Below are 14,567 nucleotides of genomic sequence, written 5' to 3' on the forward strand. Positions count from 1 at the left end.
GAGCAGGTAAAGATATTCCTGCCAAGAATTTGATGTATGGAGAGAATGGGTGACCCATTGGATACACATAAATCTGGGAATGGAGACTTGAAAGTCCCTAATGTTGGCTCTGTCACTGGCATAAGGCCTGAGATGAACATCTCTGCTCTCAGCCTTAAGGTGGGGGGGGGGGGGGGCATGTCACGAGGAGGCCAGACCTGAGCACTGTCAACAGCGCCAGGCTCTGAATCTTTGTTGATTCTGTTTCTGGGCTGCTCCCACACAAGCCAGCACACATCTATTAGTTGGCCATATGGAGTTGGGCCTAAAACCATGGGTTCTGGATACTTGGATTCAAATCCGAAGTTATTCCCTAGCTAACTTTGCCAAGGCTTGTGGGACTCAGTTTCTTCTTCCATAAAATGAAGATTAGTATAAATACCTATTCCACTGAGTTGTTGTAAGGATTAAATAAACTACTGTATGTAAGATGTTTAGAATAAAGTGTGGCAAAGAGTTTGTGTTCAATGAAAGGTAGCTTCTGTCATTCTCCTCCCCTTCTTCTTCATCATCACCATCATCATCACCATTTCATAGTTATAAAAAGAACAACTACCTTAAATTATTGAATATTTTATGTATTTATGCATTGCATATCTCTCGGATCATTTACTTGCCATAATCCTTTTGGGAGAGACATTATTTCCCCCATTTTGCAGAGAATGGGAATGAGGCTCAGAGAGGCCACACTGCTTACAAAAGTTCATGTTGCTTGTGAGCTCTGAGCTGGGATGCAGACATATTTTTACCTATCTTTCCACCCTGTTCTTTTAAACCCTCTGTGCATTAGTCAGGATAGGCAGGCTCTGCTGCGGTGATAAGCAAATCCTAATTTCAGTTGATCAAAGTAACAGAGGCTTAACTAACCTCCATGTCCACTGAGAGTTAGGTGTGGGCTCTGCTCCTCCTTGTTATCATTCTTTCCCTAAGATCTAGGTGGATGAAGTCACTATTATCTGGAAATTGCTGGTCACATGGAGAAGGCAAAATCAACATGGATAAGCATATCATAACTCTTAAAGCTTTTGCCTAGAATTAGCTGAAGTGACACATAGCACTTTCAGTCACTTCATTAGCCAAAGCAAGTCACATCGCCAAAAGCAATGTCATGTATCGGGGAAATAGGGTCCTACTATGTGCCAAGAAGGAGAGGAGACAGAGTATTTAGACACAGCTTCAGTGACCACTTCCTACTATCACATATCTGAGTCATAAATAGATTAGACAGCAAGTATAGAAGATGTGGAGTTTTTACCAGAAATTTCAGGGACCATCTTGATTGTCTGTAGAACAAGAAGAGTCAAGGTCAAGGAAGACATTTTGAAGGGACCCAATGAGAAAGGGAGTATAACTCACAGCCTGCATTAAGAAACCAGAAATTCAAGAAGTGACATCTAAGGATCCCAGTTATTCTCTTGGACACAAAGGGGTCCAAAGGTGTGATACTAATGGGCAATGAATGAACTTTGGGTCCAGAGAAGCAAGGTGCAATGCCTGAAGGATCCAAAATGACTCTCTTTCTCTGATCTTCTGTGGCATCTTTCAGCACATCTGTGCTCTTGCATGATCTACGCTTCAAAGAATGCATAGAACTGAGAGCCCGTGGAGGTCTACAAACACTCTGGGACTCATAAATGGTCAATAAACGCTTTGAATGGAAAAAAAAAGGAGGTGGAGAGAGACAGTGTATTAGGGAAGGAAAAGTCATGGAAGTGGGGCGCCTGGGTGGCTCAGTTGATTAAGTGTAGGACTTTGAGGTCAAGATCTCAGGGCTCATGATGTCGAGCCTTGTGTCGGGCTCTGTGCTGACAGCTCAGAGCCTGGAGACTGCTTTGGATTCTGTGTCTCCCTCTCTCTCTGCCCCTCCCCCACGAACGCTCTGTCTCTCTTTCTCTCAAAAATAAATAAACATTAAAAATTAAGAAAACAAAAAGTCATGGAAGAGAAACTGACCATGAGGCTGAGCGAGAGGTGGTAAGAGTTTGGTGTATATTTTTAACAAACAGAAACTGAGCTCCTGCAGTGAGAAAGCGTTGTGCCACTTAGAAATTTAGATATGCGGACTCCTACATCTGTCCTTTTGTGACTGGCTTATTTCACTTAGCATGTCCTCAAGTTTCATCCATATCACAGCATATGTCAGAATTCCCTTCCTTTTCAAGGCTGAGTAATATTCCATTTCATGGATACAGCACGTTTTATCCATTCATCCATTGTTGGATACTTGTGTTGTTTCCATATCTTGCTATTATGAATAATGCTGTAGAATACTTATCCCTTCTGTGTGTCAATGGATCATTTAGTAAAGATATCGCACTCAGCCACTAACAACACTTTTTTAAGGGGCACCTGGGTGGCTCAGTTGGTTAAACGTTAGACTTCAGCTCAGGTCATGATCTCACAGTTTGTGGGTTGGAGCCCCTCACTGGGCTCTGTGCTGACAGCTCAGAGCCTGGAGCCTCCTTCGGATCCTGTGTCTCCCTCTCTCTCTGCCCCTCCCCCCACTTGTATGCATTCTCTCTGTCTCTAAAATGAACATTAAAAAAATTTTTTTAAAGATTAAAATTTTTTTAAAACCTCAAAAATTGAAATTTCCTAAGCCACATTATTATGTAAGTTGGAAATAAATGATTAAAATAGTGTAAATACTCACAAATTAAGAAATACTCTCATAAAAAAATTCTACAGCCTAGAGAATATATGCAAAAAAGCAGAGGGGCGCCTGGGTGGCTCAGTCAAACATCTGACTTTGGCTCAGGTCATGATCTTGCAGTCCATGAGTTCGAGCCCCGCATTGAGCTCTGTGCTGATAACTCAGAGCCTGGAGCCTGCTTCAGATTCTGTGTCTCCCTCTCTCTGCCTCCTCTCTCTCTCTCTCTCTCTCTCTCTCTCTCTCTCTCTCTCTCTCTCTCTCTCTCTCAAAAAAAAAAAAAAAGTGTAAACTATCAGAAAATGAGGTAAAAAAAAAAACCACTCACAAATTAACATTGAATGCTACAGAACTCAGCATAAGCTGTAGTCAGGCATAAATGTCTTTGTTATAAAAGAATAGAAACCAAAGTAGTGTGATGATGGTGTTACTAGAAGAGGGATCATGGTGACTTGAGATGTCCCGTCATCTGTGCTTCTTTCCAAGGGCACCAGCCTGCCCTCAACCTCAATGACCTCCAAGGCACCATAGGAACCCTTGGAACTTGGTGCTGAACAGAGCCAGCCCCAGGTAGGATGAGAACCACAGGATTAGACGGTGGGTCTCTGGCTCTCGTCATCCTTCCGTGGATTGGCAGGGCGCTGGCTCGGTGTTTCTGCACCACGGGATTGGGGCTCCTGGCCCTGGGTTTTTCCCAGTTCTCACTAATTTATGACCTACTGTCTGCAAGTAGCTGAGCAACACGAGGGTGGGGCAAGGGCATGGATCCAACAGCTGCCCAGACAGCCAAACAGCCGAGTTCAAAGGCATGTCAAGGACTAAACCACAGCTGGGAATTAATTAGTGCTTACAGATCACCTTAGGGAATGGATCTAATGATAAAACAAATGCCTTCTAATAACTATAGAAGGCAGTAAATGGGTTTTTTTTTTCCGACTATTTAACATGGAATAGACATCTTCAAAATTCGCATGTATGCCAAGCTCCAATAATTCCTCTTACATGTTTAAAAAAGTGATATTTTGACTGTATAAGTAATACAGCCTCATTGCCTGAAACCAAAAATATTCTAAGAGTGAAGGAAAAAAGTACACCTCTGTCTCCATCTTCCAAAGACCTATACTGTTGACATGTGATTTATCCTCTTTGGTGATTCTGGTGGGGGAGTGGGTTAATTATTTTCTGGGTTTTCAGCCTTTTGATCATAGTGTGTGTGTGTGTGTGTGTGTGTGTGTGTGTGTGTGTGTGTGGGCGTAGTCTTCTCTCCTTTGAAAAGAAACATCTCCAGATTTTCTAAATAGCGGAGGATCCGAGGCATCGATTTTGTTGGATGTGACAGGGAGGAAGTGCCAGAGTATTCATCTTGACACTGCTTTGTCAACAGGCACAATGTCTACTCAGACAGGGAGTCCCCCACAAGTGGACCTCAGCAGATTATTGGGATGGGGAGGGTTGGAAGTCCCTTCCCAGCTCCTGGGCATTACTACTGCCTGGGAAGTAACTTTGGGAATTTGTAAAAAGAAAAATGAAAAGGCATTGATGCCCCACGGGTAAAGTGACCACATTTTTAAAAAATTATTTTAATGTTTATTTTTGAGAGAGAGAGACACAGGCAGAGCGCAAGTGAGGGAGGGGCAGAGAGAGGGAGACACAGAATCCGAAGCAGGCTCCAGGCTCCGAGCTGCCAGCACAGAGCCCGCTGTGGGGCTCGAACCCATGACCCATGAGATCATGCTCTGAGCCAAAGTCAGATGCTTAACTGAGACACCCAGGCGCCCCCACATTTTTTTACAAGGTTGGTACAACAGACCTTATTTTTATTTTCAATATGTGGGTTGGGGTTTATGAGCATTTTGTGATCACATAAAAACATGCAAAACAAGTTTCACTTCTTCACTCAAAGCTTTCATCAAGTATCTTCTCTGTTCCTGGCCCAAGAAATCTTAAAGAGAATAAGAAATAAATAGCCCAAGGACAGTCACCAACAACAACAAAGAGGCCATCTGCTCTCTGTGCTGGAATAGATCTCGCCAGGGAGCAGGGCTACACTCAGAGGACGAGGTTCATTCCTCACGGAACAGGGCAGAGAGGGGGAAGAGAAATGTCAGTAAGTGGGCAGTCCCTGGTGCTGAGTCCAGGAAGACGAGGAGGGGTCTCCAGCAGACAGGCTTGGGGACGGGCATCCAGCTGACCTAGGTCCAGAGAATGTGAGCTAAGTTCAGAATGCCTGTGGTTGGTTGTGGCCAAAGTTAGAATTGTAGAAGCAGGTAGAGACCCATCAGGAAGGCCCCTGGGAATAGACCCTGGGGGCAATAGGGAGCCATGACAATTTCTAGCCTGGGAATCTCATGGTGGGTAGGTATATATACATTTTAGAATGACCATTCTGGTTGCAATTAGAACAGGAAGTGAGAGAGGCACCAGGGTGGCTCAGTTGATTAAGCATCCAACTTCAGCTTAGGTCATGATCTCAAGGTTTGTGGGTTCAAGCCCTGTGTCAGGCTCTGTGCTGACAGCTTAGAACCTGGAGCCTGCTTCAGATTCTGTCTCCCTCTCTCTGCTCCTCTCCCACTTGCACTCTCTCTCTCTCTCTCTCTCTCTCTCTCAAAAACAAACATTAAAAAATTTTTAAAAAGAATGGATGAGAAAAGAGAAATCAGAAACGTGGAAGCCAGTGAGGAGACTACTATCACATTTATTTATTTATTTACTTACTTACTCGGCGCGCAAATATTTATTGTCCTATGTACCATTCTAGGCCCTGAGGACAAAACAACCAAAAGTCTCTAGTGGAGGTCTGAGTTGGAGTATAGACACCCGATTTTGGGGCCAGAAGCTCTTACAGCAAACAGGGTGTACGAAGCCTGGTGACTGTCCTGTTTCTATATTGAATACATTTTCCAAAGGGGAAAAACACTGATGTCAGTACAATTAAGGAAAAGTCCGAACCCACACAGATGCACCAGGATGGACGACTAAAAACCACATGGACAGAAGGCTATGTGGGGCTCTGGATTGGATTTTGGATCAGAAAAAGGCTAGAAGCAGAAAAACTAGTGAAATCTGAATACGCAGAATCTGGAGCTTAGTTAGCTAAGAGCCATGTGTCACTGTTAACTTCTCAGTTGTGACCATGGTTACATAAGATGTTAACATTTGGGGAAACTAAGTGAAAGGTATATGGGAAGTCCATACCATCTTTGAAACGTTTCTGTAAATGTAAAACCATCCCCCCAAAACAGTTTATATATGAACTTTTCTAATGCATCTCAGCCACACTGAATAGGGGGGAGAATGTGGAATAATTTACACAGAATGATCTAACTTCGGTAAAAAATTTTGAAACTGCTGTATATTCTATGAATGCATACATGTGTATAAATTCATAGAAGAAGACCTTAAAACCGCGCTCAACCTGATGCTGGAAGCAGAGGACAGGTTAGAACAGGACTTGGGGGATTCAACAGAGGGCCTTGCTCTGTCCATCGCGGGGCCACAGCCCTAAGAAGTATGCAGCATGAACGTCCTTTTGCAATTCAGATCCACCTATCACTGCGTGCTCCAGGCCTCCATATTTCTTGTCCCTCTCTGGTGCAGAGGACTCTGGTCCCCGCTGTGCTCTGCCACCGATAAGGCCTGCATGCTGGCCACCCCATGGCTCCCCGGGAAGTCACTTTCCCCAGGTATGCTGCAAGATGCCCGAATGCTATTCACATGCCCTTCCTGGGTGTCAGCACCAGGAGCCCAAGTTCGGTCTCATCATTAGCTACCGTTTTTTCCCATTCAAACTCTGAGGGTAAGTAAGGCAGAGAGAGAGAGAGAGAAAGAGAAATCCCACTGTGAAAACAAGTGTTGAATTGCAAAGAGTAATAGGAAAGACCAGCTAATTGTGAAGCCTTGCTATGTGGTATAATGGGTGTTAACAACTCCTGCTGAGCAGAGACTCAGGGCAGGATTTGTTCTGACCAGAAGGCGCCCTGGATTTCTTATATCCCATCACATTAAACAACAAAAACAGAACCACGCCCCCCCCCCCCCCCCCCCCCCCCCCGCAGCCAGGACGGCCCTGGGCAGTTTTCGGGACTTTACATAGTGTAATAAAGCTCATCTGGAAACCCATTGGACTAGCATGAACCAGCTTTGAGGTATGGCGGGAGGGGGGGTGCCCTCCGTGGGTTTGTGGCCACTGCACACCTCTGTCTCCCCAGATCAGTGAGGCTGGAGTGGGCTGGGGTCCCTCTGAAGTCCCACCTAAGGACCCAGACTCGTGGCTTCTCGCTGGGACCCGAGCTCCACCCCATGCCTTCCTCTCCAAGGTCTCCCCCGGCCTTGGGGTGTTGCGATGCAGGTAGAGATGTCAGTCTCGTGAACCAGCAATTCTGTTCCACAACATCCTAGAGAAGAGGTTTTTTAAAAAATAGTTCCCAACAGTGCTGTAGGTTTAAAATCGGTCTAGAGGGGAGTAGCAAGACGCCCCAGCCTTCTTTCGGCCTCTGAATAGTAGCAGGGGAAATCAGTTCTAATGAGTATAGATGGGGCTTGTCAAACGGGGGGGATGCTCATGGGAATTGGCAGGGGCTCGACAAAGCCCACAACGCCGGACCCCACCCCGAGCCTTCCTGATCCAGGCCTCTGGGTGGGAACTGAGAAGTCGAATTTCGAAGGAGTCCATGCCTCTGCTGGTCCAGGGAACCATATCTTGAGACCATGATTCTATGGAGCATGATGCCCTTCATGTCCCTGGGCTGGTGGCCCCATAATGCTCATTAGTCTGGGGCACCATACTTGGTGTGGTTGTGGGCGCTCCTTCAAAGTGGACACGGTTCTGAGGACCAGCAGGCAGATTCAATATATATGTTAAAAGCTAGGCCTTTAGGGTCTCCTGGGTGGCTCGGCCGGTTAAGCGTCCGACATCCGCTCGGGTCATGATCTCACAGTTCGCGAGTTCAAGCCCCGCGTCGGGCTCTGTGCTGGCAGCTCAGAGCCTGGAGCCTGCTTCAGATTCTGTGCCTCCCTCTCTCTCTGCACCTACCCTGCTCATGCCATCTCTCTCTCTCTCTCTCTCTCTCTCTCTCTCTCTCTCTCTCCCTCTCTCAAAAATGAATAAACATTAAAAAATTTTTTTTTAAAAACCTAGGCCTTTCAAGATACAAATAGAGAGAGAGGATTGGCAGCACAAAGCAGAGGTGTTCACAACGGGACTTCCTCCTTCTGGGGGAAGAAGTCATTTAAATCCAGCAGCCAAGATGCTGCTTCTGTGAGGTCAAGTGACTCAAGCTCCCCAAGAGCAAGGAACTTAGCCAGACCCAACCTCAGCAGATAAAAGGTGGCCCTGTGGGGAGTCCAGAATTCTGAACTCTGAGTCCAGAATTCAGTGTTGAGCAGCAGGTGGGGAAATGGAGAAAAGGGAGGGGGAGTGGCCATAGTTGACCCAAGAGAGCCTTCAGGACCTTCCAGAAGGTCTGGATCACTGTGCTCCCAGAGCTCTCTGACTGGGGAAGTGTCTGGAAAGGAGGTCAGAGCATGGAAAACTTCCCCAGCAGGCCTTGTCTGGGGCCCAGACGCGGTCAGAAGTCCACTCCTGTCCACTCCTGGGAGCAGGACAGCACAACAGCTCGTGTAGGGCTCCTGTCACATTATGTCTCTGCTCAGCACGGCCTTGGAGGGGACCTGCATGCCTTGGGTGTGCTCAGGGGAGTGAGAGGAAGAGGCTTTAATTCACAGTTGGGCCAAAGTGGTTAAAGGGGGACAGAGGGAGGGAGGTGACAACACAGAGCAGATTTTGTGTGGCTGCCCCTTCCCACAGTGAGATTGTCTCCAGAGCACTTCTCTTCCCAAACCACAGATGTTTGTGAGGCACGTGGGTGCCTCAACGCTCAATTGTTTAAGCGTCTGACTCTTGGGTTCAGCTCAGATCATGATCTCACTGTTCATGGGACTGGGCCCCACATCAGTTTCTTTGCTGACGGTGTGGAGCCTGCTTGGGATTCTCTCCTCTCACTCTGCCCCTCCCCCACTGGTGCGCTCGCTCTCTTTCTCTCTCTCTCTCAAAATAAAAACAAATACACATTTTAAAAATAAATAAAAATCAAAGGAAATGTGTTCTCTTAGGGATTTAAAAAAATTTTTAACATTCATTCATTTTTGAGAGACGGAGAAAGACAGAGTACAAGTGGGAGAGGGGCAGAGAGGGGGGAGACAAAGAATCTGAAGCAGGTTTCAGGCTCCGAGCTGTCAGCACAGAGCCCAACATGGGTCTCAAACCTACAAACTGTAAGATCATGACCTGAGCTGAAGTCAGACACCTAGCCAGCTGAGCCACCCACAAGCCCCTTTTAGGGATTTTTTTTTTTTTTAATGTTATGGCTAACATGTTTTCTTATGCCTGAAAGTCTCAGTCTTACCCAATAACAATGATGGCACGATTTTGTTACGATTATTACTCTGAGCATGGGTATCATTAGCTACAATTCATTGAGCCCCTTCTGTTTGCCAGGAAGTACACTTTGCACACAATATCTCATTAAACCCTCACAGCCCTGAGAAATAAGGGGTGTTCTCTTCATTTTACAGATAAGGAAATCAAGAGCCAAGAAGGCCATGTTCAAGGTCACAGAGCTGGCCTTTGACCAAGCTAGGACTGGGACATGGGTTTGTCTGAATGGTGGTGTTTTTTATTAAGTAGATACTGGCACTGTTTCCTGCCATATGCCAGGCACTGTGCCGGGCACTGGGATCCAGGGGTGAGCCCAATATGCAGAGGCTGCTGACCTCATGAGCTCCCAAGCAGTGGGGAGTGGGTCAGGGGGAGAACATCAGTTGGATTAAATCAAGTCAAGCAGCGATTAAAAATCCGTTTCCTCAGAAGATATCACATGCCTTAGTTTAAATCTTGCTTTAGATGACATTTTATGTTAATCTTAAAAAAGCAAACAGAGATAATTGGTGTTTAATCAAAACTCTCAATGTATTTAAGTAAAATTTTCAATCAGAAAAAAAGAAAAAACTTGCTCTGTGGAACTGTCGGTCTCTGACTCAACTGGGCACGGCAGAGGAACCTGGGTAGAAGGGTCACGCTGCCTTAGGCACCATTGCCACCTGGTGGCAGCCGCCGGAATTGCAGGCTAGGTGGCCCCCAGCCATGAGCAGCCTCTGAGGGAGACTGACTCCACCAGAAGGCGCCTTTCCTGTTCTAGCCACCGAAACCCTCCAGGTACAGGTGACAGTGTTCCAACAGTGTTCCCCAGGTGCCTGTTCACTTGTAAATTGGTTACAGCTGGATCGGTATAGCTTTCATTTAACTGTTCTGCATGTTTGTTTCTGACCTTTAAATTGTCAGACCGAAAAACATGGTTACCATCGAATTCTTGTTCACAGATATAGATGATAAAGTGGCATTAAATACGGATAAATAATTGGGCAAACTCTAGAACCAATTCATGCAAATAATAATTCTCTCTTTAGTTGGGAATCTTCAAATGCTATTGAAATTAAAATCTGTGGGGCGCCTGGGTGGCGCAGTCAGTTAAGCGTCCGACTTCAGCCAGGTCACGATCTCGCGGTCCGTGAGTTCGAGCCCCGCGTCGGGCTCTGGGCTGATGGCTCAGAGCCTGGAGCCTGTTTCTGATTCTGTGTCTCCCTCTCTCTCTGCCCCTCCCCTTCTCACACCCTGTCTCTCTCTCTCTCTCAAGAATAAATAAAACATGTAAAAAAATTAAAAAAAAAAAAGAAATTAAAATCTGTGAGTATCTTCAAATGCTATTAAAAAAAAAAACAACGAACGAATTAAATTTGGCTCCTAATTACCCCTGAACCTCCCTCAAACCCCACGAATAACTCCCAGTTTCTGGAATTTTGTAGGCTCCCTCTCGTCTGCCTGCTGCCTGTGTCTGTGCGGTTCCCTCTGTCTAGAACTATCTTACTCCATCAATCTCTATCATCTGAATTATCTTCAAGTGTCAAATCAAGGCTGACAACCTGTAGGGGGTTCTCTTAAATTCAGAACTGGCATTGTTGCAGAGCAATATCCCTAAAGAAATGGAAGATGGGTTTTGAATCGTCTCTTCATCTCTTTCATAGCTGTGACCATAGTTACATCTCCCTGTGTCTCAGGGGTTTCATCCCTTAAGTATGAATGATAATGTCCCCTCCCACCAGCATTGTTGTGAGTTTTTTTTTTTAAACTTGTAAATGCACGTAAAATGCTTACAACACTGTACCTACTTCCTTATAAGCAATGGGGTGAGTGGCACTGTTGATGGCAGAGTTCTGTAAAGAGTTAGAACCTTGACCAATGCCTGCCCATTAAAAGACTGCCCACTCATTTTTTCCCCATTGTCCATTTGTTCTTGCTTACAATAAAAAAAAAAAATCAATCTCTTTTTTGAGAGTTACAAATAATAAAAATGTCTGACCTTACACCTCCTGGAGTTATTTCCTTCCTAGATCTATCCCGAGATGTATGTCACCCCCATGCTGGTAAGCTTCCCTGGCTGTAAGCTGCACAGATTTGCATTTCAGGATGAAAGGTGTTAAGCGATGATATGCTATTTTTGGTGATGCTGCTTTAGTCAACTTTATCTGACTGCTCTGTGTTGGCACCTGTGATTAGTGCCTTGGTCACCGAGGTATGTTTAAAACGTGCTTTCTCTGTGTTTTTCAGCCAGAGTCTTAAATGTTGTTCTGTGTCTCTGCCCAGGTAGTCGATAGTGACAGACCAGAAGGGTCTAAGTTCCGGCTCACTGGAAAGGGAGTGGATCAAGAGCCTAAAGGAATTTTCCGAATCAATGAGAACACGGGCAGTGTCTCTGTGACAAGGACCTTGGACAGAGAAACGATCGCTACTTATCAAGTGAGTGCCCCTCAAGTGCCCACCCTGCACGCCGACATGTGGCTTTTCGAGGCTGTTTTCTTCCCACTGAGCTCGTTATTTCTGTGTGTTTCATGAGACCTCGGGCTGTGCGGCTTTGAGTGTGTCTCTTTGGGAGCCGAGTGGCATTGAACCCCAACAGGCTAACAGTGGGGGCCCTATCTCATCAACAGAGTCCTCAGGCCTGTGTGAGACTTTGGGTACTGGAGGCCAAGGAGGAGGGCTCTTGGGGGATCTCAGAGGAGGTCAGAACCTTTAGGGCAACTTGGGCTTTCCAAAAAGCAGCTTGATAATGAATAGCTATAGAAGGTGTAAACCTTTGGATGTGATCATTGTACTTTTAGAAATCTATCCTTACGAAAGAGGAAGGCATTTAGTTAGATTTTAGTGCAATAATGTTAGAGCAAGACATCATGCTTAGAATGGAAACAATTTTGCTAAATATTCAGCAATGGGGTAGTGGTTAAATTATGGCACAACTTTGCAAGGAAGCTTTGTACAGCCATTTTAAATATTTTGAAGAAGTTCTAGTTATTTGGGAGAAATTCAAGGTATTTAATGGAAACAGACACACAAATACATATGGAATCCGCGCTGCAGATTGAGTATTCACACATCACAACGGGCGTACGTTTGTGAAGAAACGCGATAGAGGAAAAACCAAAATGGTAATCGTTGTGTTTGTGTGTTGTTGACTTTTTCTTTGTGTTTTCTGACTTTTCTAAAAATAATTAGGTTGCTTTTTTATGGAGAAAGAGCAGGCCCTTTGTAAAAGGATAGTTTTATCCTTTAGTGTATACCCCTTCGGGACCCACAGACCAAAGTAGTGGCAAACAGATATTGGGGTGAGCCCTGAATCTCATACGGGCTTGAGGTCAGTCCTATACCTTCTCTACCACACCGTCCATAAATTCCATTTTCACAGCCTGTGTTATAGACCCAAGCCTCTGAGGGTGGTAAGCTCAGTCTTTGAGGAACGTGTTGGAATTCTCAGACATTTTCTGGGAAAACCCTCCTTGGGTTGCAGCGCACCGGGCTGTGAGCAGGCACCATGGGAACAGGGTTCAGCCAACAATGTTTGCCTTCCATCATCGTTGCCCCAGCCTGTGTATATCCCTGGCTCCGGGTCAGAAGGTGGTGATTGATTTCTAAGACAAGATTTGGCATCTCTGGTTTTCTTGGTCAAAACACTGCGTACGGATATCCTGATCCCCCTTCAGAAACACTACTGCCTCTCCCCAAAAAACCCGTGTTCTTCCTTTTCTGCAGACAGAGGGAGAAGGGACACTGCATTGAGAAGTAAGGGCTCCGGGTGGGAAACAGGTCCCCTGGGTCTGGCCTGCCCTGTCACCACGAGCTGTTGACCTTGGGAAGACCAGGAAAGCTCTGGTCCTCAGGATCCCATCCATAAGATGCGAGTAACACTCACCTCCCTACTGGATTGCTGTGGGTGTTCAGGGAGGAGGAGACAGTCTGAGGGTGTTGGAGGAAGCTAAGTACTGGACAAATAGAGTGGTACAATGGAAGGTGGTAGAACCCCGTCTGCCCGAGGGCCCGGGATCCGGGGAGGATGCAGGTGCCTCCCAGACCCCCTTCTCAGAAGCTTTTGCCAAAGGGTACGTGCTGCGAGCCTCTGCAGGGGTACCATCTATCGGAGACCACCAAGGGGTGAGCAGAGTGTCTTAGGGTACCTAGGGGGGACCTGGTTGCTGTAGAAACTGAGTACTGGCACCCTCACAAAGTCCCGGGTCCGACTGGCCTCAGCAGTAACCGGGGGTGACGCGGCAGCTCCTGAAAGGAAAACCAGCACAGACCGTAAACCAGCACCAGTGCACGTCCTCTGCTCTTCCCATGCCTATCGTGGGAATATCCGTTAATTTTCAGACCCAAGAAACTAAGGATACAGTACATTTTATAATTTCGTAGCACCGTGATAACAGCTAAGAGCTTGGAAGTAGCAAATTCTTTCGAGTCTCAGCATTGCCACTTCCTGAGCTATGTGATCTTGGATGACCCACTTACCTTCTCTGATCTTATAATTCTCATCCGTGAAAGAAGACTAGTACTGGCACCTCTAAGGATTGTACAAAATAAAATTACTAGCTGTGACTAACTAGCAATTGTTAATCAGTGAGTAAAATAGAGCCTCGTCAGTAGCTTGGAGCTTCTCATATGTTTCGTAAAAGTGAAGCCGTATAGTTGCATAGCAATTAAAAACATATCATTTTGCACACAGCCACGTTTGCCACGTTCCGATCACGTCATGGACTAGCTGTGGGAACCTGGGCATGGTGTCTGCCTCAATGTTCTCGTCTGTAAAATGGGAATGATAACAATACTGATCTTGCAGGATTTTCATGGATGAACTGAGTTAATACGCGTCAAGCATTTAGAATAATGCCAGAATCACAGTAAGCACCGTATGATCTTACCACAGGAGCCAGAGATTAATGATGTTGAGGAAGGTAAAGGAGAACTCCAAGGACTTTGTGTTGTCGCCCCGCCCACCCAGATCAAGCATCGATTTTCCATGGGTGCTCTTGAGTTTGTGTTAATAGTTTCATAATGTACTTCATAGCATAGTGATTAATTGTTCACTTCATTTTTTTCTACACACGTTTGAGAACCTACAGAGTGCGGGGCTTCCTCCACAGTGTTGGGGGAATATGGGGGGAAACCAGACACGCCAGATTCCCTGCCCTCACATGTAGCTTTCATTTTACCGCCAAGGCTCTGTTTCACAATGAACTGCTTTAAACTCCTCACCATTGGACAGGTGTCCCTGCCAGAATGCTGTGTCTCGTTCGTTGTCTGACTTGGTTTACCCCTGGCACAGGGCTGTGTGTGCCCAGTGGAGAGATGCTGATGCCTGGTGGGAATGCGGGGTCTTAGGAGAGTACCGGCTACAGCAGCCCAGCTTCCGCTGGCCCGAGCCACTCTCCAACCCCCCACACCAATGCCATCCCCCCAACACCTCCGACTCTTAGATAGGTCTTTGTCCCGTTTCCT

General features: G+C 46.1%; 1 protein-coding gene across 2 annotated transcripts in view; it reads left to right on the forward strand.

Moving 5' to 3' along the window:
• CDH13 (cadherin 13) overlaps positions 1-14,567 on the forward strand; it is a 1,038,962-nt gene that overhangs the window by 529,269 nt on the left and 495,126 nt on the right. For both annotated transcript variants that reach the window (XM_045441270.1, XM_045441271.1), the window contains exon 5: positions 11,388-11,540. In XM_045441270.1, coding sequence (XP_045297226.1) covers positions 11,388-11,540 — 153 coding nt within the window. The remainder of the gene's footprint in view (positions 1-11,387; positions 11,541-14,567) is intronic.

Source organism: Leopardus geoffroyi, chromosome E2 (genome assembly GCF_018350155.1).
Source record: "Leopardus geoffroyi isolate Oge1 chromosome E2, O.geoffroyi_Oge1_pat1.0, whole genome shotgun sequence".
In the NCBI taxonomy this organism is placed as follows: Eukaryota; Metazoa; Chordata; class Mammalia; order Carnivora; family Felidae; genus Leopardus; species Leopardus geoffroyi.